We start from the raw sequence: 25702 nt of genomic DNA, 5'->3' as shown, positions 1-25702 counted from the left end.
CAAAGGCCAAATAACTATGCTTCCGCCCCCCCCCAGCCCCGGAAAAATGACTCTAATTTAATTATTGTTACTTGGATAGTTTATTTACTTTGATACTTGGATTTAGCGATTTACGTGATAACTTGGAATTACGGTGCAAGGCATGTAAGCTGTGCAAGCTGCTAATTATTAATTTGATACTTTGTTTACTTTGATACCTTTTTAACTTTGATCCTTTCTTTAATTTGACACTTTGGTACTTTTATATTGTTACTTTGATGCTAGTTTTGATTCTTTGATGAAAGTTTGATGTTGGAAAAAAAATTATTTTCAAATAAGGAGTTTCTTAAAAACATGAAAGAAACGTTTGAATCAAAATACATTAATTATAAATTTTCCAAACAGCAGTGTAAACCAATTGGTTGAAAATCCACTGGTTAAAAAAAAATATAAAATAAGTTTAAAATGTAATGGTTAAAATTTTTTTGGCTTGTTTGTTTCAGATCCTAAGCTAGCAACAAAACATTAATGTTTAGAATTCAAGTTCAAACTTCACAAGTTGTGGTCTTATCTTATTGTGCTGAAATTCGGTGCCAATTACACAGGAGGTTCTAGGCTTTTACAGTGAGAGAAGGAGGTAAAACCTAAACTCTTGATTGTAGTGGTTTTTGTTCGTCTTAAGCTTTGTTTGTATATACACTTTAGGTTTCAAATCGTTTTAATATTTATTTATATTACTTTATTTATATTCATTATCATTAATTTATATTACTACCTATTGTATAATTGTTTGTTATGATTGTTTATTTAATTTCTGTTCGTTTTGGGTTTCATTAATTCTTAAAAGACAAAATAATTTTGTTTGCTTTCAGCTTGATTGACATCTTCAATTTAAGACTTACTCGTTTTAAGATTTGTTTATTCATTTATATTAGCACCTGTTGTATGGTTTTTTTGCTATGATTGTTTATTTAAGAACCAATACAAGAGGTTGTAAGATTCCTTCTGAATGCTTTTGTTCTTCGTATTAAGTCAACGTAAGTGTGTGCAGGAAGACCGAGATGTTTTTCAAGGGAAGCAAGAGGTTGGTACTTGATACTTAAGTGCCGATAAGTAAACGAAAAGTGTATTTAAGTATGTACTTAAAGTACTCTCCAAAAAATGTCTTTAAGTATGGATTTAAGTATTTGGAACTGCAGTTAAGTACCGACACAACACTGAAGTAGGAGCCCCCCAAGTAAGCCTGAACTTCCCTACCCATCAAGAATTGGTGAATACAATTTACCAGTAGGTCAAGGGAAGCAAGAGGTTGTAAGATTCATTCAAAATGCTTTTGTTCTTCGTATAAAGTCACCGTAAGTGTGTACAGGAAGACCGATATGTTTTGGTTTATAGAAATATTTAGGCGTGTTGGGACATGCGTTCAGCGTTTCAATAAATCAGCAGTAGAAACACTGATATTATCACTGTTTGATAAGTTGAAGAAACAGAAATATTAGCCTCATACAAATAATGGAATTGTTCTGAAATTTAAAGCCCATTTTACTGAGGCTTGTGACAACATGGCTGATTTTGTTCGTGGAATCATAGGAAGGCCAGCTTTTGTGCAGGTGTGTGCTAAATTCGTAGCCATTTGGCTATGATAATCAGCTGCCTCTCCTCCTTTTTGTTATTTTCTACATGAGGAACATTTTGGGTAAATTTTTTATTATTCATATTATTGACTTACAAATAAAGTAAACATGCCGGTAAAGTTCTACCAAATCATATTATTGAGTTAGAAATAAAGTGAATACACCATTTGATGCCTTTTTTATGCTGATTACAAATATAATAATCATTTCTATCAGAAATGAATTTCAGCCCCTCCTATATATACCTAACCCAACCTAACCCTGAATTGGCATATAAAGGGGGGGGGGCTGGAATTCATTTCCGATAGAAATGATTATTATATTAATAATCAGCATAAAAAAAGGCAGTCAATAGGCTATCTACCAAATCATATTATTGAGTTAGGAATAAAGTGAATGCACCATTCAATGCCTTTTTTTATGCTGATTACAAATATAGCCTAATAAGCATTTCTATCGGAAATGAATTTCAGCCCCCCCCCTATATAGGCTACCTAACCTAACCCTGAATTGGCATATATAGGGGGGGGGGCTGAATTCAATTCCAATAGAAACGTTTGTTATATTTGTAATCAGCATAAAAAAGGCATTGAATGTTGTATTCACTTTAGTCCTAACTCAATAATATGATTTGGTAGATATTTACCAAAAAGGCATCAAATGGTGTATTCACTTTTGTCCTGACTCAATAATATGATTTGGTAGAACTTTACCAACATGCCACTCAATGCCTTTTTTTATGCTCTTTCCAAATATAATAATCATTTTTGTCAGAAATGAACTTTACCTCAACCCCTATATATACCAATTCAGGGTATAGGCCCTATATTTGCACATTACAGGGGTGGGAGTAAACTTTATTTCTGATGCAAATGAGAGGTAACTTTAAATTTTCCCCCCACCCCCCTAATGTTCAAATATATACCCTGAATTGGTATATATAAGGGGAGGGGGATTCATTTCCAGCAAAATTAATTGTTATATTTGGAAAGAGCATAAAAGAAGGCATCAAGTGGTATGTTTTACTTTATTTGTAAGTCAATAATATGAATAACAAAAATGTACTGCATTTTGTTAGGCTTCTGTTGGAGAATGGTATGCCAGAACAAAGAAAATTTTAGAATGTAAAGTAATGTGTAGTAGGGCTGAAGTCAAAATGTATTAATTATGGTTATTCTGTCTATTGTGAAGCAAGAATTGTTTTCTTAACATGCTTCATTCTCAACAGCCCTAGCCTAATTCAAGACATATACCTATAATAGTTGTTACCCTGACAATGTGCTCAGTACACTATGTACTCCACCCCCCCCCTGATGTCCCATAGCCTAAACTATAAATGGGCCTACTTTTTTCCTAAGTAGCCTAATATAGGGCCCAGTTCTTTGTTCTTGTTGCAGTCAATAGGCTATAGGACCATTGACCTACAAGATTCAATAACTGAAATAGGGACAAAGTGAAAATATTAATTGATTCCTTTTTCATGCCCCTTCCAAACATAATTGCCTAATCAATTCACTTATAAATGCACTCCCCCTTGATGATTCCATAGCTATCTAGCCAAAGGAATATATAAAATTAAGCCTAAAGAAAACATGTCAAAGGCATAGACTAGCAGTTTCCAGAAGGAGACATGCTAGAAAAAATTAGAGAAATTTTTGTATTTCTAGCCTAATGTTTTGCTCATTTTCTTGGTTTCATTTACATTTTGACAATCTATCTCCATCACTCCCCTCTAATGATTCATATTGCCCTAGGCTATAAAAAAAATGTAATGCTTTTGCTGCAAATTGCATCTTGAGCCCTTAAAGGGGCCCTATAGGTATTTTATATGAATTGTGAAATAGCATACAAAAAGTGGTAAATTTTTACCAAATCATATTATTGACTTATGAATAAAGTGAATATACCACTCAATGCCTTTTTTTATGATCTTTCCAAATATAATAATCATTTTTATCTGGAATGAATTTTACCCGCACCCCTATATACCAATTCAGGGTATATATTTGCACAGTAGGAGTGAGAGTAAAGTTTAAATTTACCTCCCATTTACATCAGAAATAAAATTTGGCAAAAAAAAAATTTGAACCCAACAAAACTTAAAAGCATTTTCATATTATGGGTTCCAAGCTTGTTGGACACAGGTTCCTCAAAATTGTAATGCTCCAGAATAGCATGGTTGAACAAAGGTTCTGAAAAGACATTTGTCCATGCTGAACATGGCACTCAAAACTATAGTCTGCACAACCTGTGTCAAACTCCTTGTTGGATGTAGGTGGATTTCAAGTATTTTGTAGGTTAGGTTATAACTTCTTTGTGTGGTTACAAAAATGAAATACCTTTGGGGCCCCTTTAAGGGCTCAAGATGCAATTTGCAACAGAAATGATTATTGTATTATGAAAGAGCATAAAAAAAGGCATCAAATGAGGTTTTCATTTCATCCTAGCTAAAATATAGGGCCACCTAGAAATTTGCCAAATTTTGTCCTTATTCATGTTAGTTTTTTATATAGCCTAGCTAAACCTAGGACTATATGACACCATTAGTGGGGAAGGGTTAGGGGTTAGCAGTAAAAAAAAACTATAAAAAATAAGCATAAAATTAGCAATTTAAAATTGTCTTTCTTTTTGTTCTAGCCTGTCTGCTTCTCCAGAGCTGCTACAATTTTACCAGAAACACTAAAACAGCAAAGTTCTTACTTTATAATTCAAATTTTGTCCATATTCATGTTAGTTTTTTATATAGCCTAGTCAAACCTAGGACTATATGACACCATTAGTGGGGAAGGGTTGGGGATTAGCTGTCAAAATTCATACATAAAACTATAAAAATAAGCATATAATTAGCAATTTAAAATTGCCTTTCTTTTTGTTCTAGCCTGTCTGCTTCTGTAGAGCTTCTACAATTTTACCATAAACACTAAAACAACAAAATTCTTACTTTATAACATAACTTACAGGATCCTCAGTGCCTTTAGGGAAACATCCCTGCTATGGCAGGAGTGTTTCTACTAATTAAATTATAATGTTTCCTTCCATTATTGCCTCTCAATTATTTCATTTCAAATAACTTTTTGGTAAATTACACACTATCTCACACAAAGATAAATTCCAAATTGAGAAGATAACCAGTTTAGTATATAAGTTAGAAGGTGTGACTATATTGATGTAATGAAGATATTTATTATTAGGGTTATATATGGAACCATCAGGTAGGGAGGGGTGCATTTGAGAGTGAATTGATTATTATATTTGGAAAGTTAAAATGAGTAAATAAATCTTTAAATGAGTGAAACTTAAATTGAATATGCAAATCAAGCTTAAAACAAATAAAATCACTACAAACAAGAGTTTGGGTATTGCCTCCTTCTCTCAATGTAAAAGTCTAAAACCTACTGCATCATTGGCAACATTACTGAAAACAAAGTGTATTACAAATATCTTCTTTTGTACTTAATATTGAAAATAAATATTAAAATTACAGTAAGAATTTGAACTAATGAGCTTTCAGCAATTAATATCATTATACATCAAATATTGAGTTTAATTTATTAGTTCTTTCTAAAATTGTTCAAGACCCATAAAATTATCCCTCCCCTTCCTTAACTGTAAATACCTAAAACCTACTTCAGCATTGGCACTTCACTGAAAACAAATTATATTACAAATATTTTCTTTTTCAGTTCTTGCAGCATTGAAACTAAAATTACAGTGAAATAAAATCTTGAACTGATGGATCTTTCAACAATTAATATCATTATATATCAAATATTCAATTTGATTCTGTTTACTACTATCCAAGACTGCTCAAGACATAGTTTTCAATAAAGTGCCATGACACAGTAGGTTTTAGACTTTTACAGTGAGAGAAGGAGGCAATACCCAAACTCTTGTTTGATAGCAATTTTTTTTGTTTCAAGCTTGATTTGCATTTTCAATTGAAGTTTCTCTTGTTATAAGATTTATTTATTCATTTACATTGAATCTATTGTATGTTTGCTTGCATTGATTGTTTATTTAATTTCTGTTTGTTTTGGGTTTCATTTATACTTCAATAGCAAAATATCTGTTTTTTGTTTTAAGCTTGATTTGCATATTCAATTTAAGCATTACTCTCTTTAAGATTTATTTATTTATTTATATTATTACTTGTTGTATGTTTTTTTGCTATGATTGTTTATTTAATTTCTAATTGAATAAACAATCATAATATAAAAAATAGTAATTCTGGTTGTTTTGAGTTTGAATTTTAACAGGTATTTGTATCTGCTGATCTTAAGGGTTTGGGGTCTTAAGGGTTTTAGGTTTGAGGGTCTGCCGCCCCCAAACCTACCGCTTTTGCAGCCTCTTTTATTAAGGTTTTTATTTTGGGGGTCTTCTGCCCCCCTCAAACCCCTGCTTTTTCCCTTGCAAAGAAATGCTTTGCAACATGAACAAAATCTGCTTGAATTTTTTACTGTAAGAACATCCTATTGCATCTCTGATTAGAAACAGTACTGAGCCTGTTTGCTGGATGTTTTACAGGAGATTTTTCCCTAACTGATAACAAGCTATAATGTGATGAACTTGGTACGACCAACTGATTGCAGGCTACAGGACTTAAAAAATCTTAAGAAAAGAGGCTGCAAAAGCGTGGGTTTTGGTGGGCGGCAGCCCCCCCAACTGTGCCTTTTAATGCCTGTACGTTTTAAGGTTCAAAATTGTGACTCAGCCTCTTTAACTCTTTAGAAAACATAGTTTTTCAAATAATTTATGCACGTTTTTGTATAATTTGTTACTAATTATTGCTTGACTAACTGTTAGCTGATTGTGTCAGGAGTTAAAGTTGGGGGCTGCTGCCCCCCAATCTCCCCGCTTTTGAAGATTCTTTTGTTAAGGGTTTTAATTCCTGAATACTCAAATCAAATGCACAGTAAGATTTTCTTTTTTCAACTTTTCTTTGAGCATGCAGGTATACTGCATGTTATCAAAGCAGTGGAGACTTACCTGTAAGCTGAAGGCCGACTTTGATATTCTTCTGGAGATGCCTGTTGAGCCAAAGGATTTAATAGATTGGATTTAAAAATAGAAACTGAGTTTCTTTTTTAAACTTTAAATTTAAGAGATACTACTTTAAATTTAAGAGATACTACTTTAAATTCAATATATAAAAAAATTACTCTTGACAGGGAATTGAACCCGGGTCTTCCGCATGAAATACAGGAATGGTGACCACTGTACCATCAGAAACTTGTTAAATTATTTTTAGTCTCTGCAATCCATTTTCGACGCAAGCAAATAGAAAGTAAGATTTTCGTTTTTTGACAAAAAAAACTTTGGGAAAGAGCTGGATTTTTTGGAAGCTTGCAGTCGGTCTGGTCAGGTTAAGAGGACTATTTTGATCTAATTTAATAATGAAATACTATGCTTTTAGGAATTTCAAAAATTAACATGGGCTCTTATAGGAAAACGAGGTTTTTCATAAATGTAAATTTGGGGATAATTTTTTTGGTCTGAAAATATCAAAAGGCCCTAACGGGTCGAATTCCGCTTCGAATGAGTCCTCATTCACCCGGATCCGTTGCCAACTGTGGCCTGTAGGCATATCAGATAAAAAAATAACTTGATATTTGGTTTTTGGAAAACAGCAAAGGAGTGATTGGATTGAGCTGAAATTTTGAGGATAAGCTCCCAGCCCTAGGAAAGCTTATCCTCGGACAACGTTAAAGGGGGGCTGTGGTGGGAAAAATTAACATGGGCTCTTATAGGAAAACAAGGTTTTTTGTAAATGTAAATTTGGGGGATAATTTTTTTGGTCTGAAAATCTCCCACTCCCTAACAGGTCAAAGTCCGCTTCAAATGAGTCCTTATTCACCCAGATCTGTTGCCAACTGTGGCCTGTAGGCATGTCAGATAAAAAAAAATTGATGAACATTAAGTGGCTATATTTGGTTTTTGGAAAACAGGAAAGGAGTGATTGGTTTGTCCACAAGTTCCATGAGTTGCAAAACCTTCTCCCAGCAATGGGTTAAATTGCATGGTGATGCAGAACACCATTGCGGGAGGATCCTCTATAGGAGGACAACTGTGGCAGGGCATAAGATCCAGATCTATGGACAACGGCCTCTGCAAAGGGCTGCCTTGACCTTTTTGGGGTACCTGTAAGACTGGGGACCTTGCAGTCAACTCTATACCAAATTGAGGAGTGGCGCCCCTTGAGGAAATTATAGCCTAGTAAATGACACAGCATTTGCACGGGATTCTGACTAATGGACAATTCTTCTGGGATTGGTATGTTTTGGTGGGTGTTTTCGGGCTGAAAAATCTCTTCCTAGTTAATTTATCTACTACGGGTTGCCTCCATGTAGTAGCATAATATTTGTAGGCATGAATATATAATGAGTCGGAGGTAATAGGCTTGAGATTGTCTGTGCAGGAATTCGACTCTTGTCGATAGAAGAGCATTGCCAAGTGCTGAAAACCATGTTGTGACCAAGATGGGCCCAGGATTGCACAAAACTTCCATTCATGGAGGTCCAAAGGGCTTTTTGCTGTCCAGTTCTAAGCCGGCTTAAGCACTTTGGAGTAGACTTGAGAAGATTTGTGATCCCCGTCCTGCAATGGTATCCAGGACCATTGCTTTTCCTGAGGCAAAAATAATTTCAATGATTTAAAGAACATGGAAATTGGAACTTGGAATGTTACGACATTAAAAAATGACTATCGTATCGCCTTTTTAACTGACGAATTCAGACGTTCCAAACTGGATTTATTAGGAGTTTCAGAAACTCATATCCCAGGGGTACAAAGCATGAAATTAGGTGATATAGAATTTGTTTACTCAGGCAGGAAGGATGGGGTACATAGACAGGGAGTAGGGCTCATGATGAATAAGGAAGCTGCTAAGTTTTGTTTGGGCTGGGAAGGTATTAAGAATAGAATACTAATTGCTCATTTTATAACTATAAAGTTCAGGGTATGAGTTATAGTAGTATACGCCCCTGTAGAACCTACTGACAGAGATACTAGTGACTCAGATAAATTATACTTACAGTCACAGGAGCAAATAGACAGGGTCCCAGGTAGAAATACGATGTTATTACTGGGAGATTTTAACGCCCAGGTTGGTAGAAATAAGGATAGATGGTATCCCAGCTTAGGTAAATTTGGTGTAGGAAAAAAGAAAACAGTAATGGATACAGACTTTTGCAATTTTGTAGGTATAACAATCTCGTTATAACCAATATGGTGTTTGGTCATAAAATGGCTCATAAGCTAACATGGTATTCGCGTGATGGTAAGACAGCAAACCTTATTGAATATGTTACAGAAAACCGAAGACTTGCAGGATCAACACACGGTACTAGGGTATATATGAGTCCTGTTATTGATATTAAAAGTAAAGACCACCATCTAGTAGTGTCTAGGGTTAATTTAAAGCTGAAGTTTCGGAAGGGTATTTATCTCTTAGGAATTTATGATGTTAGTATACTCCAAGATGAGAATTTGAGAGAAACTTTCCAGGAACAGTTGAATATTAAATTTAAGAGTCTAAAATTTGATAATGTGGAAGATGGTTGGAATAATTTTAAAAAAATAATTTGTGAAGTTGCTGAAGGTGTATTAGGGAAGAAAGCTAGAACTGCAGCTAAGAATATTAGTGAAAAAGCTTTATGTTTAATAGAAAGGAGAAAGGACTTGTACAAGAATTATCAGAGTGATAGATCGCATGAAAACAAAAGAAATGTAAAGAAAGTGGAGAAAGCATTGAAATATGAACTAAGGAGGTGTGAAGTGGAGGCCATGGATAAAATTGCCGAGGATTTAGAAGATGCAGCTAGACAGCATAATAGTAAAATATTGTACTGGCACGTTAACAAATTGAGAGGTAGTAGTCAATCTGGACTTGTCCCAGTTAAAGATAGGAATGGGGTGGCAATTAGCGATAAGGAAAAAGCCAAAGCGAGATGGGCCAAACATTTTGAGAACTTGCTTAATCGAGATAGAGTTGCAGGAAAAAATATAGAGGAAAATGAAAAAGTTTGTGATGCCTTGGATGTGAAGGAAGATTTGTTTTGTGAGGAGGAATTAGCAACAGTACTAAAAGGATTAAAGAATAATAAGGCTCCAGGTGCTGATATGGTAGTAAATGAGTTTATTAAATATGGTGTCTCTGAGTTTAGAAATAATTTATTGAAGATTATTAATATTATTTTTGAAAAAGGGGAAGTACCTAACGATTTTAGGAAAACCTTAATTAAGCCACTTTATAAGAAAGGTGATAAAAGTGAGTATGGTAATTATCGAGGCATTAGTCTGGTCTCTGTAGGTAGCAAATTGCTTAGTAATATGATACTTTTTAGACTGAGAGATGCCGTAGACAAAGTTTTAAGAGAAGAGCAGTGCAATTTTAGAAAAGGTAGAGGATGTGTTGACCAAATTTTCACTCTTAGGATTATGAGCAAGCGTTCAATTCTGTTGATAGAGGAGCTTTAGTTAAGGTTTTATCCTTGTATGGTATACCAGACAAATACATTAAAGTGATTGGTGATATGTACAAGAATAACAATGCTGTGGTTAAGGTAGGAAATGAGGTTGACTGATCAAATCAGGAGTTAAGCAGGGTTGTGTTCTATCCCCCTTTATATGGATTATTTTGATCGATTTTGTTTTAAGGAGCAGAGGAAAGGCAATGGGAGGCCACGGAATCAAATGGGGAGGAAAAAGTCTCCTGGACTTGGATTATGCTGATGATTTAAGCATCCTAGATGAAAGTTTGAGCAAAATGAATGAAGTTTTAGAGGTTTTGTGAGTTCAGGGTGCTAGAATTGGTTTGAAAATTAATGTTAAGAAGACTAAGTCATTAAGGCTAGGAATAAGTGAAAATGAAAAGGTGACGTTGGGTAATGAAAAGATTGATCAGGTGGGCAGCTTCACTTACCTTGGTAGTATTATTAGTAAAGATGGTGGGATCAGTGAAGATGTTAAAAGTAGAATAGCTAAGGCTCAGGGTGTATTTTCAAAGCAAAAAAAAGGCTGGAAGAATAGGAAGATAAGTCTGCAAACCAAGATTAGAATCTTAGAAGCTACAGTGATGACAGTGGTCAAATATGGCTATGAAGCATGGACGCTCCGAAAAGCGGATGAATATTTGCTAGATGTTTTCCAGAGAAATTGCTTAAGGATTGTTCTGGGTACCCGGCTGACTGACCGTATTTCAAACAATAGGCTATACGAAAAATGTGGTTCAATACCGCTTTCTAGGTCTATAATGAAAGAAAGGTTGAGGTGGTTAGGGCATGTTTTGCGGATGAAGGATGACAGATTGCCGAAGATTGTTCTTTTCAGCCCACCATCTAGAGCTACACGGAAAGCAGGTCGTTGGGGTAGGAGGATGTCATAAAGAAAGATTAAAAGGAAATGGGAACTTCGTGGGCGAGTGTAAAAAGGGAGGCTTTGAATAGATTGGGGTGGAGGAGGAGCGTGCGTAGCTGTGTTGGCCTCAGGCGGCTTGGTGCTGCGATGAGTTGTTAGTAGTAGTAGGAGTGATCGGATTGAGCTGAAATTTGAAGATAAGCTTCCAGGCCTTAGGAAAGCTTATCCTCTAAATTTCAGCCTGATCGGACAACGTTAAAGGGGGGACTGTGGTGGCAGGGCCGAAATTTCCGGCCCCCTTTCCCCCATGAAGATAAAGTCGGAGGGGAGGGAGGGGGGTGAAATTTTGTATGTTTCTTAGTTTGAGCTTAGGCTACAAAATGTGATCACCGCCGTCTCTCTGCGACCGCTAGGACCGGAAATCACTTAAGATTGTGATGCGTCGCCTCTTTAAAGAGGCACAAGTGTGCCTCCTTGATTATTATTTTTTTTTCCAGAGGCACTTCATATGGAAGGGGTCGGTGTAGAAGCTTCAAAGAGGGCTCATTCGATTGGAAATCGAGAGTTCTATTGCCCTTTTTAATAGTCGAAAATGATTGGAGGGCAACTAGCCCCCCCCCCCCCCCACGCCTATTATTCCCCCAAACACATCCAATCAAAATTTGAGATAGCCATTTTGTTCAGCGTAGTTGATTTCCAGATAGAAAATATATTTTTGAGGAGGAAACTCCCCCACAATCCTAAGGGCAAGGGTTTTTGGTTATGCCCTGGAGGCATATCAGGTTTTTATAGAAGGCGATGTCGTAGAAACTTCAAAACATGCTCATTCTATTGGAAAGTAAAGGGCTAGTGACCTATTTCATTGTTAAAATTTATTGGAGTTTAACTAGCCCCCCTCCTCCCACGCCCATCATTTCCCCAAATACAGCCAATCAAAATTTTCAGATAGTCATTTTGTTCTGCGTAGTTGATTTCCAGATAAAAATATATTTTTGAGGAGGAAACTCCCCCACACCCCTAAGGGCAAGGGTTTTAAGTTATGCCCTGGGGGCATATAAGTTTTTGTAGAAGGCGTTGCCGTAAAAACTTCAAAACATGCTCATTCGATTGGAAATTAAAGGGCTAGTGCCCTTTTCAATAGTTAAAACTGATTGGAGGGCAACTAGCCCCCCCCCCACGCCCATCAGTCCCCCAAACACATCCAATAAAAATGTTTAGATAGCCATTTTGTTCAGCATAGTTGATTTCCAGATAGAAAATATATTTTTGAGGAGGATACTCCCCCACAACCCTCAGGGCAAGGGTTTTAAGTTATGCCCTGGTGGCATATAATGTTTTTATAGAAGACTTTGTTGTAGAAACTTCAAAACATGCTCATTCGATTGGAAATTCAAAGGGATAGTGCCCATTTTAATAGTCAAAAGTGACTGGAGGGCAACTATCCCCCCCCTCTACGCCCAGAAGTACCCTAAAAATATCTAATCAAAATTGTGAGATAGCCATTTTTGTTCAGCGTAGTTGGTTTCCGGACAAACTATATATTTTTGTGGAGAACCCTTCACCACAACCCTCAGGGCAAGAGTGTTAAGTTATGATCTGGGGGTATATTAGGTTCTTATAGAAGGCGTTGTCGTAGAAACTTCAAAACAGGCTCATACGATTGGAAATTAAAGGGCTAGTGCCCTTTTTAATAGTCGAAAGGGTTTGGAGGGCAACTCGCCCCCCCCCCCCCCACGCTCATCATTTCCCCAAACACATCCAATCAAACTTTTGAGATAGCCATTTTGTTCAGTGTAGTTGATTTCCAGATAGAAAATAGGCTTTTGAGGAGGACACTCCCCCACAACCCTCAGGGCAAGAGTTTTAAGTTATGCCCTGTGGGCATGTAAGGTTTTTATAGAAGGCGTTGTTGTAGAAACTTCAAAACAGGCAAATTTAATTGGAAATTAAAAAGGGCTAGTGCCCTTTTTAATAGTGGAAAGTGATTGGAGGGCAACTAGCCCCCCCACGCCCATTATTCCCCCCAACACATCCAATCAAAATTTTGAGATACCCATTTTGTTTAGCGTAGTTGATTTCCAGATAGAAAATGTTTTTGAGGAGGTCAATCCCCCACAACCCTCAGGGCAAGGGTTTTAAGCTTTGCCCTGGGGGCATATAAGGTTTTATAGAAGGCCGTGTCGTAGAAACTTCAAAAAAGGCTCATTTGATTGGAAATTCCGAGGGCTAGTGCCCTTTGTAATAGTCGAAAGTGATTTGAGGTAAACTAACCCCCCTGTCACGCCCACCATTTCCCCAAACACATCCAATCAAAATTTTAAGACAGCCATTTTATTAAACGTAGTTTTAAGTTCTGGGAATTAGGTCTTTGAGGATTACAACTCCCCCAAAGCCCTCAGGGCAAGGGTTGTAAATTAAGGATTCTCCGAATCCTTCATATTATTTCTTATGGAAGGGATGCTCGTATAAACTTTAGAGAGGGCTCATTTGATTGAACATTGAAAGTTCTTGTTCACTTTTTAGGAGTCAAAAGAGATTGAAGGGCAACTAGCCTCTCTCCCTCCTCTACGCCCTAAATGTGTCAGATAAAAAATTTGAGATAGACATTTTGTTAAAATAGTTCAAAGTTCTGATAACAAAAAACTCCGGTGTCAACACAGCCCACCAGTTCCCAGGGGTAGGCGTTATAAGTTATGCCCTGGGGCATAACTTATTAAGGGGGGTTTATAACTTATGGGAAGGGGTTTTGTATGGGAAGAACACATAGGAAATCTATTATAATTATCCAATTATAAGGTTAAAATATATACTCTGTGATAGATGCAAAATTGCTTTGGCACACAAATTCCTATTAAGATCAATTCCAAACAGTCGTGATCCCTTTGTGTCAGCAAGTGAAATGGTCCAAACCCCCTTATTGGAGCTATTTTTTCAATCCATTCATTGTTGGCAATTGCTGTCCACAAGTTATGCAAGCTGTCTATTGTTCATATATAAGGTTTTTTGGTATTCATATAGACTTTGAAAAAAGCCTCATTCGATTTAAATTGAAAGTTCTAGATCCGTTTTTTAAAGTCAAGAATGATCGGACAGTAAGAACCCCCCCCCCCATGCCATAAAAACTTGAAACTTTTTGCAATCAAAAACGAACAAAATAAGAAACTCCCCCCATGCCCATCATTCCCCTAAACACATCCAATTAAAATTTTGAGATAGCCATTTTGTTAAGCGTAGTTAATTTCCAGATAGAAAATATGTTTTTGAGGAGTACAATCCCCCACAACCCTCAGCGCAAGGGTTTTAAGTTTTGCCCTGGGGGCATATAAGGCTTTTATAGAAGGCGGTGTCATAGAAACTTCAAAAAAGACTCATTCGATTGGAAATTCCGAGGGCTAGTGCCCTTTGTAATAATCGAAAGTGATTAGAGGGCAACTAACCCCCCTCTCACGCCCACCTTTTCCCCAAACACATCCAATCAAAATTTTAAGACAACTATTTATTAAACGTAGTTTTAAGTCCTGGAAATTAGGTTATTGTTCATATATAAGGTTTTTATCAAAGAGGTAATCGTATAGACTTTGAAAAAAGCCCCATTCAATTTAAATTGAAAGTTCTAGATCCATTTTTTAAAGTATAGAATAATAGAACAGTAAGCAACACCCACCCAAGTAATAAAAACTTTAAAATTTTTGCAATCAAAAACGAACAAAAATTAATAAAAAAAAAATTTCCGAAAGATAAGTTTTTCAATGAAAAGTAAAGGCAATTTTAAACTTAAGCTGAGGAGATATAAATACCTTTTAAAATTCAAACTGAAAATGACCAGAGATTACTATTAAAGAATAAATGAAACCCAAAATGAACATACATTAAACAGACAATCGTAGCAAAAAACATACAACAAGTAATAACATAAATTAATAAATAGATCTTAAATCGAGTAATGCTTAGATTCAATATGAAAATCAAGCTTAAAACGAAAACAAATATTTTGCTATTAAAGTATAAATGAAACTTAAAACGGACATAAATTAAATAAACAATCAATGTGAACAAACATACTATATATATTGACGTAAATGAATAAATAAATCTTAAAACGAGTGAAACTTCAATTGAATATGCAAATTAAGTTTGAATCGAATAAAAATAACTACAAACAAGAGTTTGGGTATCTTCTCACTGCAGAAGCCTAAAACCTACTGCGTCAGTGGGGCTTTACTGAAAACGAATTGTATTACAAATGTTTTCTTTTGTATTTAATATTGAAAATAAATGTTAAAATTACAGTAAAATCTTGAACTGATGAGCTTCTAGAAAGTAATATCATTATTCATCAAATATTTAGTTTAATTTTTTCTTCCTTATCAAAAACGGAAAATAAACTCGTATTTCCAACATAAGCAAAATATTTTTGTTGTATTATTTTTTCATAGCAGAAACCTCCAGCATTCTTCGTCTTGGGTGCTGCACTGAACACGACCTACTTGTATTTTGAACTCTTGTGCTATTATAGGTTCTGCAGTATTGAAAATGAAAATAAAAATTACAATGAAAAAACAAAATCTTGAACGGATTGATCTTTCAACAATTAATATAATTATATATCTAATATTCAATTTGATTTTGTTTATAATTTCCAAGACTGTTCAAGACTCGTATAGTTTTGCCATTTCTTTTAACTCTGCCATTTTTTTGTAACTAATCGTGATAGTTTGTTATGAAAATATTCTATGGCTTCTAGGCATTTCTATTTGAGCGGAAAACTGCACCTCAAACTTTGTGGAACATGCATTTTCTTGCATGAAACACCAGAATATGATACAATGTCAAGTTTCAGAGTGTTCCACCTCTCGCGAGCAAGTGCTATTGGTATTTTTGAATCCACATGGTCAATTTAGGGGTTGAAGGGTATGCGAATTCTCGTATCAACTCCATTCCGTTATGGTATGATTCACATTTTCAACACCTGGCGTCTGGACTATCATATAATCTACCAAGCATACAACTACCCCAAATTAGTATCAATAAATAAATGAAACCCTAAACAAATAAAAACTAAAATAAATATTAGAATCAAACTCGAAGTGAGCCTAAATTAATTTGAGTAGGGTTCAAAACCCCTATGCTTTCTAAAAGCCAGAATATAATGTGTACTTTACTAAAAAAATTTAAATGAGTTTACTGAAAAAAAATGTACATTGTCAATTTAATATACATATGCTGATATTTATTCCCTAAAATCTTAATTAATTTTTGATTTCTTAAAGTTACAAAAGTGAAAATATTTCAAAGAATTGTTTTCAGTAAAGAGCCAATGACGCAGTAGGTTTTAGGCTTCTGCAGTGAGACGATACCCAAACTCTTGTTTGTAGTTATTTTTATTCGATTCAAACTTGATTTGGATATTCAATTTAAGTTTCACTCGTTTTAAGATTTATTTATTCATTTACATTAATATACATTGTGTTTTTTTTCGCGTTGATTGTTTATTTATTTTCTGTTCGTTTTAAGTTACATTTATACTTCAATAGAAAACTATTTGTTTTTGCTTTAAGCTTGACTTTCATATTCAACTTAAGGATTACTCGCTTTAAGATCTATTTATTCATTTACATTATTACTTGTTTTTGTGTTTTTTGCGATGGTTGCTTATTTAATTTCTGTTCGTTTTGGGTTTCATTTATTCTTTAATAGTAATTTCTGGTCGTTTTGAGTTTGAATTTGAACAGGTATTTGTATCTCCTGAGCTTAAGTTTAAAATGGCCTTTACTTTTCTTTGAAAAACTTATTTTTCGGAAAGTTTTTTTTTAATTAATTTTAAAAAATGGCTATCTCAAAGTTCATTTCAGATGGGTTTGAGGAAAAAAGAACTTTCAATTTCCAATCAAATGAGCCCTCTTTGAAGTTTATACAAGCATCCCTTCGATAAGAACCATATGTGCCCCAGGGCATAACTTAGAATGCCTGCCCCTGGGCCTTGGGGTGGGGGTGGGGTGGGGGGTGGTGTTGACACCAGGCATCAGGAAAATACAAGGCGAGTGCGAGATTCACCTCAAGGAAGGATCTATTCTGACAGCATATCCTGCCTGAAAAGTACCAATTGCAATGCATGAGAAACTCAAGCAAGAGCTGGACAGAGTCCAAAGTCTGGGGATCATAGAAAAGGTGGAAAAACCCACAGAGTGGGTCAACTCAATGGTGCTTGTTGAAAAGAAGGATGGAGGTGTAAGGCTTTGCATTGATCCGGTTGACCTCAATAAGGCCATCAAGCACCCTCATTACCTAATTTCGACTTTTGAAGATACTGTTGCTGATCTGAGTGGTGCAAATTATTTTTCAAAACTTGATGCCACCTTGGGGTACTGTTTGCTTGTGCTTTCAAAAGCAGCTTTAGTGCTCACGACATTCAATACAATCTGCAGGAGATATTGATGGAATAGATACCCCTTTGGGTTGATATCTGCACTGGAGATATTTCAGGCACAATGAAATATCTCTTCCATCTTCCAGGGGAAGATGGAAGAGATATTTCAAGGTCTGGAAGGTCTGAAAATACTTCTAGATGACCTACTTATGTATGGAGACACCCAAGAAGAACATGACAGGAGACTTGCAGCTGTGCTAGAAAAAGCTGAACAGAAGGGTGTGAAATTCAACCAATCAAAGTGCCAGTTTTCAGTCTGGTCAGTCTGCTATTTTGGTCACATCATCAGCAACGCTGGCATTAAACCAGACCCTAAAAAACTCTGTACCATCAACGAGATGCCTACCCCAAAGTGGAAGGAGGAGCTCCAGACTCTCCTTGGAATGCTGAACTGTCTCTCGAGATATATTCCTAACCTGGCAACTCAGAACTGGTCATTAAGGGACCTGATTAAAGCAGAAGAGTTTGAGTGGACAGAGTTCCACACCACCAGTCTCAATCAGCTCAAAGAGTCCATAGTCACCAACTTGGCTTTCTTCAACAGCTCTAGCCCAACCCTTGAGCTCAAAGTGGATGCTTCAAGTCATGGACTAGGAGCTTGAATCACTTCGAGCGGCAAAGTCTTTGCTTACACATCAAGTTTGCTGAGCAAATCCGAACAGAACTACTTGCAGCTGGAGAAACATTTCTTTGCCATAGTATATTGATGCCGCCATTTTCGCCACTACGTATGTGGAAGAGAAGTACAAGTCATCACAGATCATTGACCACTTGAGTTCATACTAGTCAAACCCCTACATGCAGCATCATCAAGGATTCAACGCCTGATGATGTACATACAGCCTTATGACTTGACTTTCAAATATCAGGCCGGCACAGAAATTAGTGTTGCAGATGCGCTCTCACGACTTCATCTTCCAGATATTGATGAAGAATTACATGAATAGATCAAAATTTTTGTACATTCTTTTGTGAAATCCATACCTGCAACTGGCAGTAGACTTGGGGAGACCAAACAGGAGACTGCAACAAATCATGAACTACAAGCGCCGAAGACCATCATCTTGGCGGGATGGCCTGAAACCAGGAGACAGTGCCTGAACACTATAATCCAGTACTGGAGTATTTGCCAAGATCTCTCAACGCATGATAATCTGAACTTCAAAGGCCCGATCATCTACTGGCCTGGTATTGGAAAAGATATTGAAATGTTTATCCAAAGATACAATGCCTGCACTCACACTATGTTGAACAATCAAAAAGAGCCAATGATTCCCATGGCGATCCTGTCACTACCATGGCAACACGTTGGGTGTGATTTGTTTGAATAAAATGGGAAGCAGTATGTAATAACAGTTGACTATTATAGCCACTATTTCGAGTTGGACAACCTAACCTCCACCATCACTTCTCAAGTTGTCACTAAACTCAAAGGTCAGTTTGCTCACCATGGAATACCAGCCACTCTCACTTCCAATAACAGGCCACAGTCTAGCCCTTACCACCCAACAACAAACGGGTTCGTCGAGAAATACGTGCAAACCTGCAAGAGAATCTTGAACAAGTCCAGGATAAGCAGACAAGATCCGTATATCAGCATCCTGGAATACCGCAAGACGCCTGTTGATGATATGGCTGCACCAGCTCAGCTGCTCATGAGCCCGCAGTTGCGATCAGTCCTCCCTGTCACACAGAAACATGTAGAGAAATAATCGTGCCTGAAACAAGCTTTCGGACTCAAAGAGAGAAATTTAGAAGGTGACAGAAGGAGTACTATGCTAGGTCTGCTAAATCCCTGCCCGAAATTCAACTAGGGTCGAGAGTGAGTGTCCAGGCGACACCTAGCAGTCCTTGGAAGAGAGGAACTATTGTTGAAGTTTGCCCCCAGCAACGATCGTACACAGTTGCTACTGACGACGGATCAACAGTTCAATATAATAGGGTTATCCCATAGGAAATCAGGCAAAGCAATCAGTCCAGAACAAGACGACCAAAATGTAGAAATCACCCAACTGTCCAAGGAGGTGCCTGAGGACAACCCTGCTGAATGCTCAGCCTCATCAAGCTCGGCAACCCCCACTGAACGCAGTAGAGATAGTGCCACCAACAGTGGCAGAGTGATACAAACAAGATCTGGTAGGACAGTAGCTAAACCCAACAGACTAAACTTATAGTTATACAAACACCAATATATAGTGATACAAACTTATATAATGATATATTGATACTATATAGTAATATAAACTTATAGTGATACAAACAAGATCTGGTAGGACAGTAGCTAAACCCAACAGACTAAATTTGTAGAAACAGCCACATGTTCAGAAGACGGAAGATGTAGCATCCTGCTGAGCTTGCTTGCTTAATAATTGCTTGCATGTTTTTAGTGTTGCTTTGCTTGTGTGCTTATATTGTTTAATTCATAGGTGCTTGGATCATATTAAAAAGTTAAATTAACTTGAGCTATAGGAATTCTAGACTTATGTAAGGCAAAAGAAAGTGTTTTGAGCCTCATACATTGGCTCATTTTAAATATATAAGGTTATGAAGATTTGTTAAACTACTTTTTAAATTTAGAAAATTAGCCTTAATATGGCTTAATCATGCTGAGATTAGAAGAATTCCATTTTCAAAAACCGGAGCCAATGAAAAAGATACTAAATACCCAAAATTGGTGACAATTTTTTTTTTCTGGTTTTGAATTTTCTATTTCATTTCTCAATTTTATGTTCCACTGATAATTGGAATTTTTTTCACCAAGATTTTAAGCCTTAATATGGCTTACAATGTTCCTTATATTAGAAGAGAATTCCATTTTCAAAAGCCAGAGCTAATGGAAAAGATACTAAATGCCCAAAATTGGGGTAAAAAATTTGTTTTCTAGTTTTGAGTTTTCCATTTCATTTTTCAGTTTTATGTTCCACTGATAATTCTGAATTTTTACTCACAAAGATTTTAAGCCTTAATATGGTTTATTATTATTATTATTAGAATACTCCCGATTTGGGCAAGTAGGTAATCAGTTATCATCTGCGACAACTTGCTACAGTTTTTCAGGCTGACATGTTCAGAATAGAATGGGCAGCTGGAAGAATGCTGGAAATGGGAAGTACAGGGAAAGATGTATGTATTTTAACTGACGATCAAGCATGCCTAAAGGATCTTCAGAACATAAAGAGCTTGCAAAATAGTGAATTGGATTACTACAACTCCCTGAATAGATTGGCATCCAAAGGAAACCAAATTACCCTGATGTGGGTCCCGGGGCCCTCTGGAATAGAGGGTAATGAGATGGCAGATGAAGTAGCTAAGGCTCACTGAGATATTTTGGTCCAGAACCTTTCATCCCAATTTCTCAGAGTTGCTGGAAGGCAGCAGTCAGGAGTTGGAGAAATGAGACAGAGGAACAAAATTGGCAGAGGAAGGTGGGATGCAAGGAAACAAAGGAATTCCTCCCAAAGTTCAACCCCATCCTGACCAAATATTTTCTGTGACTGGAAAGGTCCAAGACAAGAATGGTTACAGAAGCCACTACAGGAATCAGAAATTTCAGGAAGTATCTTTTCAAAATGGGGAGGGGCAAATCCCCATTATGCCAGAAATGCAAGATGACTACTGTGGAAACAAGAAGGCATGTTATAGAAGAATGTACAGCTAGGATCAGACACCAGCTTAAGATTTTTCATAATTTAATTGTTAAGCTGGAGGACCTAGTAAGGGAAGAAGTTTGACAGCTGGCAAGATATATGGTAAGAGTTAGCTGAATCCATCAATGATCCTAACCATAAATTGAGCATAGGTTTTTTTTTGGGGGGGGGGTAGCGGCAATGAGCCTTGACGGCCTGAGTCTCAACCCACTGATGGTGGGTCCACCCCTTCTAATGATAAAAATAATATGGCTTAAAATCTTGCTGAGATTAGAAGAATTTCATTTTCAAAAGCAAGAGCCAATAAAAAAGTACTAAATATCCAAAATTTTGGTAAATTTTTTTCTAGTTTTGAGTTTTACATTTCAGTTTAATGTTCCACTGATAATTCTGAAATTTTTTTGCAAAGATTTTAAGCCTTAATATGGGTTAAAGCCTTGCTGGGATCTGAAGAATTTCATTTTCAAAAGCTGGAGCCAATAAAAACAATAATGAACACCCAGCATTGGGGTAAAAATAAATTTCTAGTTTTGAGTTTTTCATTCACTTCTCAGTTTTATGTTTCACTCGTAATTCTGAATTTCTTTTCACAAAGTTTTTGTTTTGCTTTAAAATACATTATAGATAAAAAAAAAAAAAAAAATGGCAGGATTAATAAATTACCATGGCCATTTTGTGTACCACTGTTTTGGACAGTGGTACACTGTTGCCTGATGTTGGTTTTGAATTATGGAAATATTATGGGGAATTCTGGATGAAGGGTCTTATCCTATCTTGTAAAATAGGCCAATGAATGGGACATTTTCATAAATGAATCCAATGGTCAAATTGCAGCCTACCATCTGAATTGTCTGCTTCTATCCCTCCCTCTTCTGAGCTTTGGTAAACTTAGCCTTAGTCTCTATATAAAAGGGGAGCTTTTAGGGATAATTAAAAAGTTCTTAAAATTCAGGATGTTTGGCTTTTAAGGAACCCGGAAAGCAGTTGAGTTACATGAATCTAGCCTGGAGTTATTATTTTTGACTGTTCCAGAATCTAATTTATACCCACAAAGGGGTTTTCAAACATATGTTTCTACTTCTTCTCTTTTTTTTAAGTGTGTAGAATTATACCTAAATGAGGTCCTAAAAAGTCCTGTAAATCCTGCAGATTTGTTATATTATAATTTATAAAGCTCTATGGAATTTGAAGAAAATGTTAGAAATTTGACATTAAAATTTGTTTGAAATGCTAGATGTTTATGAGTGAAACAATCTATTTTTTCTTTTAGCTGTTGTAGATTTGCCTTCTGTGCATGAAGCCAAAAGGGAACTCCAGGCTGTTACATTACAAAGAAGTTTTTTTTCAAACTATACACAGATTTAGCTTTAGTTTTGGTATAAGAAGCAAGCTTCAAGAAATAGATCTACAATGCTTAAAATTAGTCCAATAGAATAATCACAAAACATTGCAAGGATTATTACCTTAAATCGCATTGTCCAGCGAAATAAGGGGAAACAATCCTTTAGAGTTGCTGGTTAGTGATGATGGGGAGCCATTGACTCAGTTGCATCCCACTCTGTCTTCCATGGCTTAATAGACCAACTCTTGTCAACAGCAATGTTAGAGGCGTCAACAAAGGGAGCAGTTACAATAGTATCAATATCAGGATTGTTCCAATGGGTAATCATTCTATTGGAGAAGTAGTGGTTACAAACTCTGGTATTATAGTCCTTAATTTACTCCAAGATGTGATTTAAGGTAACTTAGTACCAATGAGGGCAAATTCAAGATTGTTGGCTTTTTAGTATCCTAGAAAGCAGTTGAGTTACATGAATTACTTGACTTATTCATTTATGACAGGTCCAGAGCCTAATTTTTGCCCACAAGGGGGTTTTTAAACTTGAATATTTATAAAGCCTTTCTTGGCAAATGGCTCAAAGTAAAAACTATTTCATGTATTGAAGTCAGATAGCTTGGTAATTTTTGCCAAACTTCTACCACCTATTACCTTATGCACATGGTATCTACCATCTTAAGCAGACAAAAAAAAACCTGGAAAAGCTTTTACTTTGGTAAATGACAATACAGTATAGGAATTCACTTATTGATGAACAACTTTTGGGCTTCACCTTCTTAGTAGATGTCTAATAAAAAAAGAAACTAGTTTTTTTAAACTGAAAGTAAGGAGCGACATTAAAACTTGAAACCAACAGAAATTATTCAGTATATGAATGGGGCGGTCCCCTCCTCAACGCCTCGATCTTTACGCTAAAGTTTTTTATTGTCTTAAAAAATTAAGTCTTGAGACAGAGTCAAACTTTAGCGTAAAGAACGAGGCGTTGAGGAGGGGACAGCTCCTTTAATATAGCCTACGGAATAATTTCTGTTCGTTTTAAGTTTTAATGTCGCTCCTTACTTTCAGTTAAAAAACTTGTTTTTTTAATGTTATTTCTGTAGGTTTTTGGATTAATGCAGTTTTGATTTTGGCTCGCCGTACATGAACAAGTAATACGAAATTTGCATATTAATTTTACTTTTTTTTTGGCTAAATGGCTTTCTCAAAATTTTGGTCTGACGTAACTTACGAATTAACTTACGTAACGAACTTTTATATTCGTATATTTGTATTACATATATTAGGGGGTTCGCCGCTAGTCAATACCGCGCTCTTTACGCTAAAGTTCGAATTTTGTTCCAATTATTTAAGAATGGCCCCTTAATCACAAAGTCCGTTAATTAGAATAAATAGCTCTGATGAAAGTACAAAAAAAACTTTAGCGTAAAGAGCTAGGTAATGACTCGGGGAATGGAAAAAATTGTTGTTTTTTTATTTAATTTCTGATCTTTTTTTAAATAATGCAGGGAAATCCGGCGCCCCCTTCATAGCAATGTCCTTTCCCTCATGAAAACTTTCTCAATGGAAATATCCTCCCACGTAACCCCCGACCCCCCCCCCCCCAACTACCAGAAAAAAAATCCCCCTTGAAAACTTCTGTATACTTCCCAATAACCAATACTACATGTAAACATTGGGTAAAGTTCATAACTTGCAGACCTTCTCCCGAGGACTATGGAGGATTAAGCCATCCTCAAAGACATAGTTATTGTATTTTTGAACATGCTGAACAAAATGGCTATCTCAAAATTTTGATCGGGCGACTTTGGGAAAAAATGAGCGTGAGGGGGGCCTAGTTGCCCTCTATTTTTTCGTCACTTAAAAAGGGCACTAGAACTTTAATTTTCGTTCGAATGAGCCCTCCCGCGATATTCTAGGACCACTGGATTGATACGATCACCCCTGGAAAAAAAAACAACAAATAAATATGCATCTGTGATCTTTATTCCGGCAAAAAATACAAAATTCCACATTATTTCAGATAGGAGCTTGAAACTTCTATAGTAGGGTTCTCTGATACGCTGAATCTGATGATGTGATTTTCATCACAGTTCTATGACTTTTAGGGGGTGTTTCCTCCTTCTTTCGAAAATAAGGCAAGTTTTCTCAGGCGTGTAACTTGATGATGGCGCGTAACTTTGATGAGACTAAACTTGATGAAACATACATATGAAATCAGCATAAAAATCTGATTCGTTTGATGTATCTATTGGTGTCAAAATTCCGTTTTTTAGAGTTTTGGTTACTTTTGAACCGGGTCGCTCCTAACCTACAGTTTGTTACCCACGAACTGTTTGATTATGATTTTTCTTCTTGGATAGGTCACAAGTGGTAAAATGCATTAATGTATTCTCTGACTTTTTGACCAAAGGTGGTATTTTGGGATTTATTAGCTTGAAAATTGCAAATCAGAGGTTAATATTGCTATATAGAAGCCAACTGTCAAAATAAGGCACATATCTCAGGAACAATTCTTAAATTTCACCAAAATGAAATTAAAATTCATATTATTGCTCCTACTGCTACTACTTATGCTATAAATATATTTGACTTCTATTCCAAGTTAATGAAATTTTAAATGAGATCCCATAGAGATAGAAATATTGGAATAACCTGTCACCTAGGCATGGGCAATGTTCTGTTTTTGTTTTGAAAAAGAAAAAACTGGACTGTTTGAAAACAGAACACAAGCAGGAAACAAAGACAACAGATGGCCTGTTTCATTGGCATGACAGTAGAGCATCCTAAGTAAAGAGCAAAGTGGCTTCCATTCTTTTTGTATTGTTTTGTTTCTTTACTAGTCGATTGGTATTGACTGGGTGGTTGCAAAAACTTTGAAGGGGGTTCAGTTGATTGGGAACTTACAGCTCTAGTGCCTCTTTAAGAGTCAAAAGTGACTGAAGGATAACCAGCCTCTCCCCTACATCCTTTCTTGCTACTTCCTTCCTGAAACCTCCCAAGATATGGCATCAAGTTTGAAGTAGCCATTTAGTTCAAAATATTTTAAAGGGTGAATAATTATACCCTTGGAGATGACATGACCCCCAAAGTCCCTGGTGTAAGGCTGCTAATGATGTTAGTTTCAATTTTGTATGTATGTAGGTTTGATAAATATTGTCCCCCTTTTCTTTTAAGTCAAGACACTTTTTAAGAGGAAAAACTATAGAATTTTACTGTATTTGAAGATGGTCCCCCACTAACGCTTGTGGACAGACTCAATTTACTTATACAAAGCCAGTCAATGTGCTTCTTAGCCCACATAAATTAATTCTGTTTATCTCCA

At 36.2% G+C, this 25702-nt stretch overlaps 1 protein-coding gene across 1 annotated transcript in view; it reads left to right on the top strand.

Moving 5' to 3' along the window:
* The first annotated feature begins 1459 nt into the window (after positions 1-1459).
* Positions 1460-25702, top strand: part of vap (RAS p21 protein activator vap) — a 132993-nt gene continuing 108750 nt past the window's right edge. The window contains exon 1 of the mRNA XM_089090453.1: positions 1460-1589. Within this exon, the coding sequence (XP_088946579.1) occupies positions 1542-1589 (48 nt within the window). The 5' untranslated portion in view covers positions 1460-1541. The remainder of the gene's footprint in view (positions 1590-25702) is intronic.

This window comes from Artemia sp. Qi Xiang Cuo, chromosome 6 (assembly GCF_049724085.1).
Source record: "Artemia sp. Qi Xiang Cuo chromosome 6, ASM4972408v1, whole genome shotgun sequence".
In the NCBI taxonomy this organism is placed as follows: Eukaryota; Metazoa; Arthropoda; class Branchiopoda; order Anostraca; family Artemiidae; genus Artemia; species Artemia sp. Qi Xiang Cuo.
This window is presented reverse-complemented; position numbering and strand designations above follow the sequence as displayed.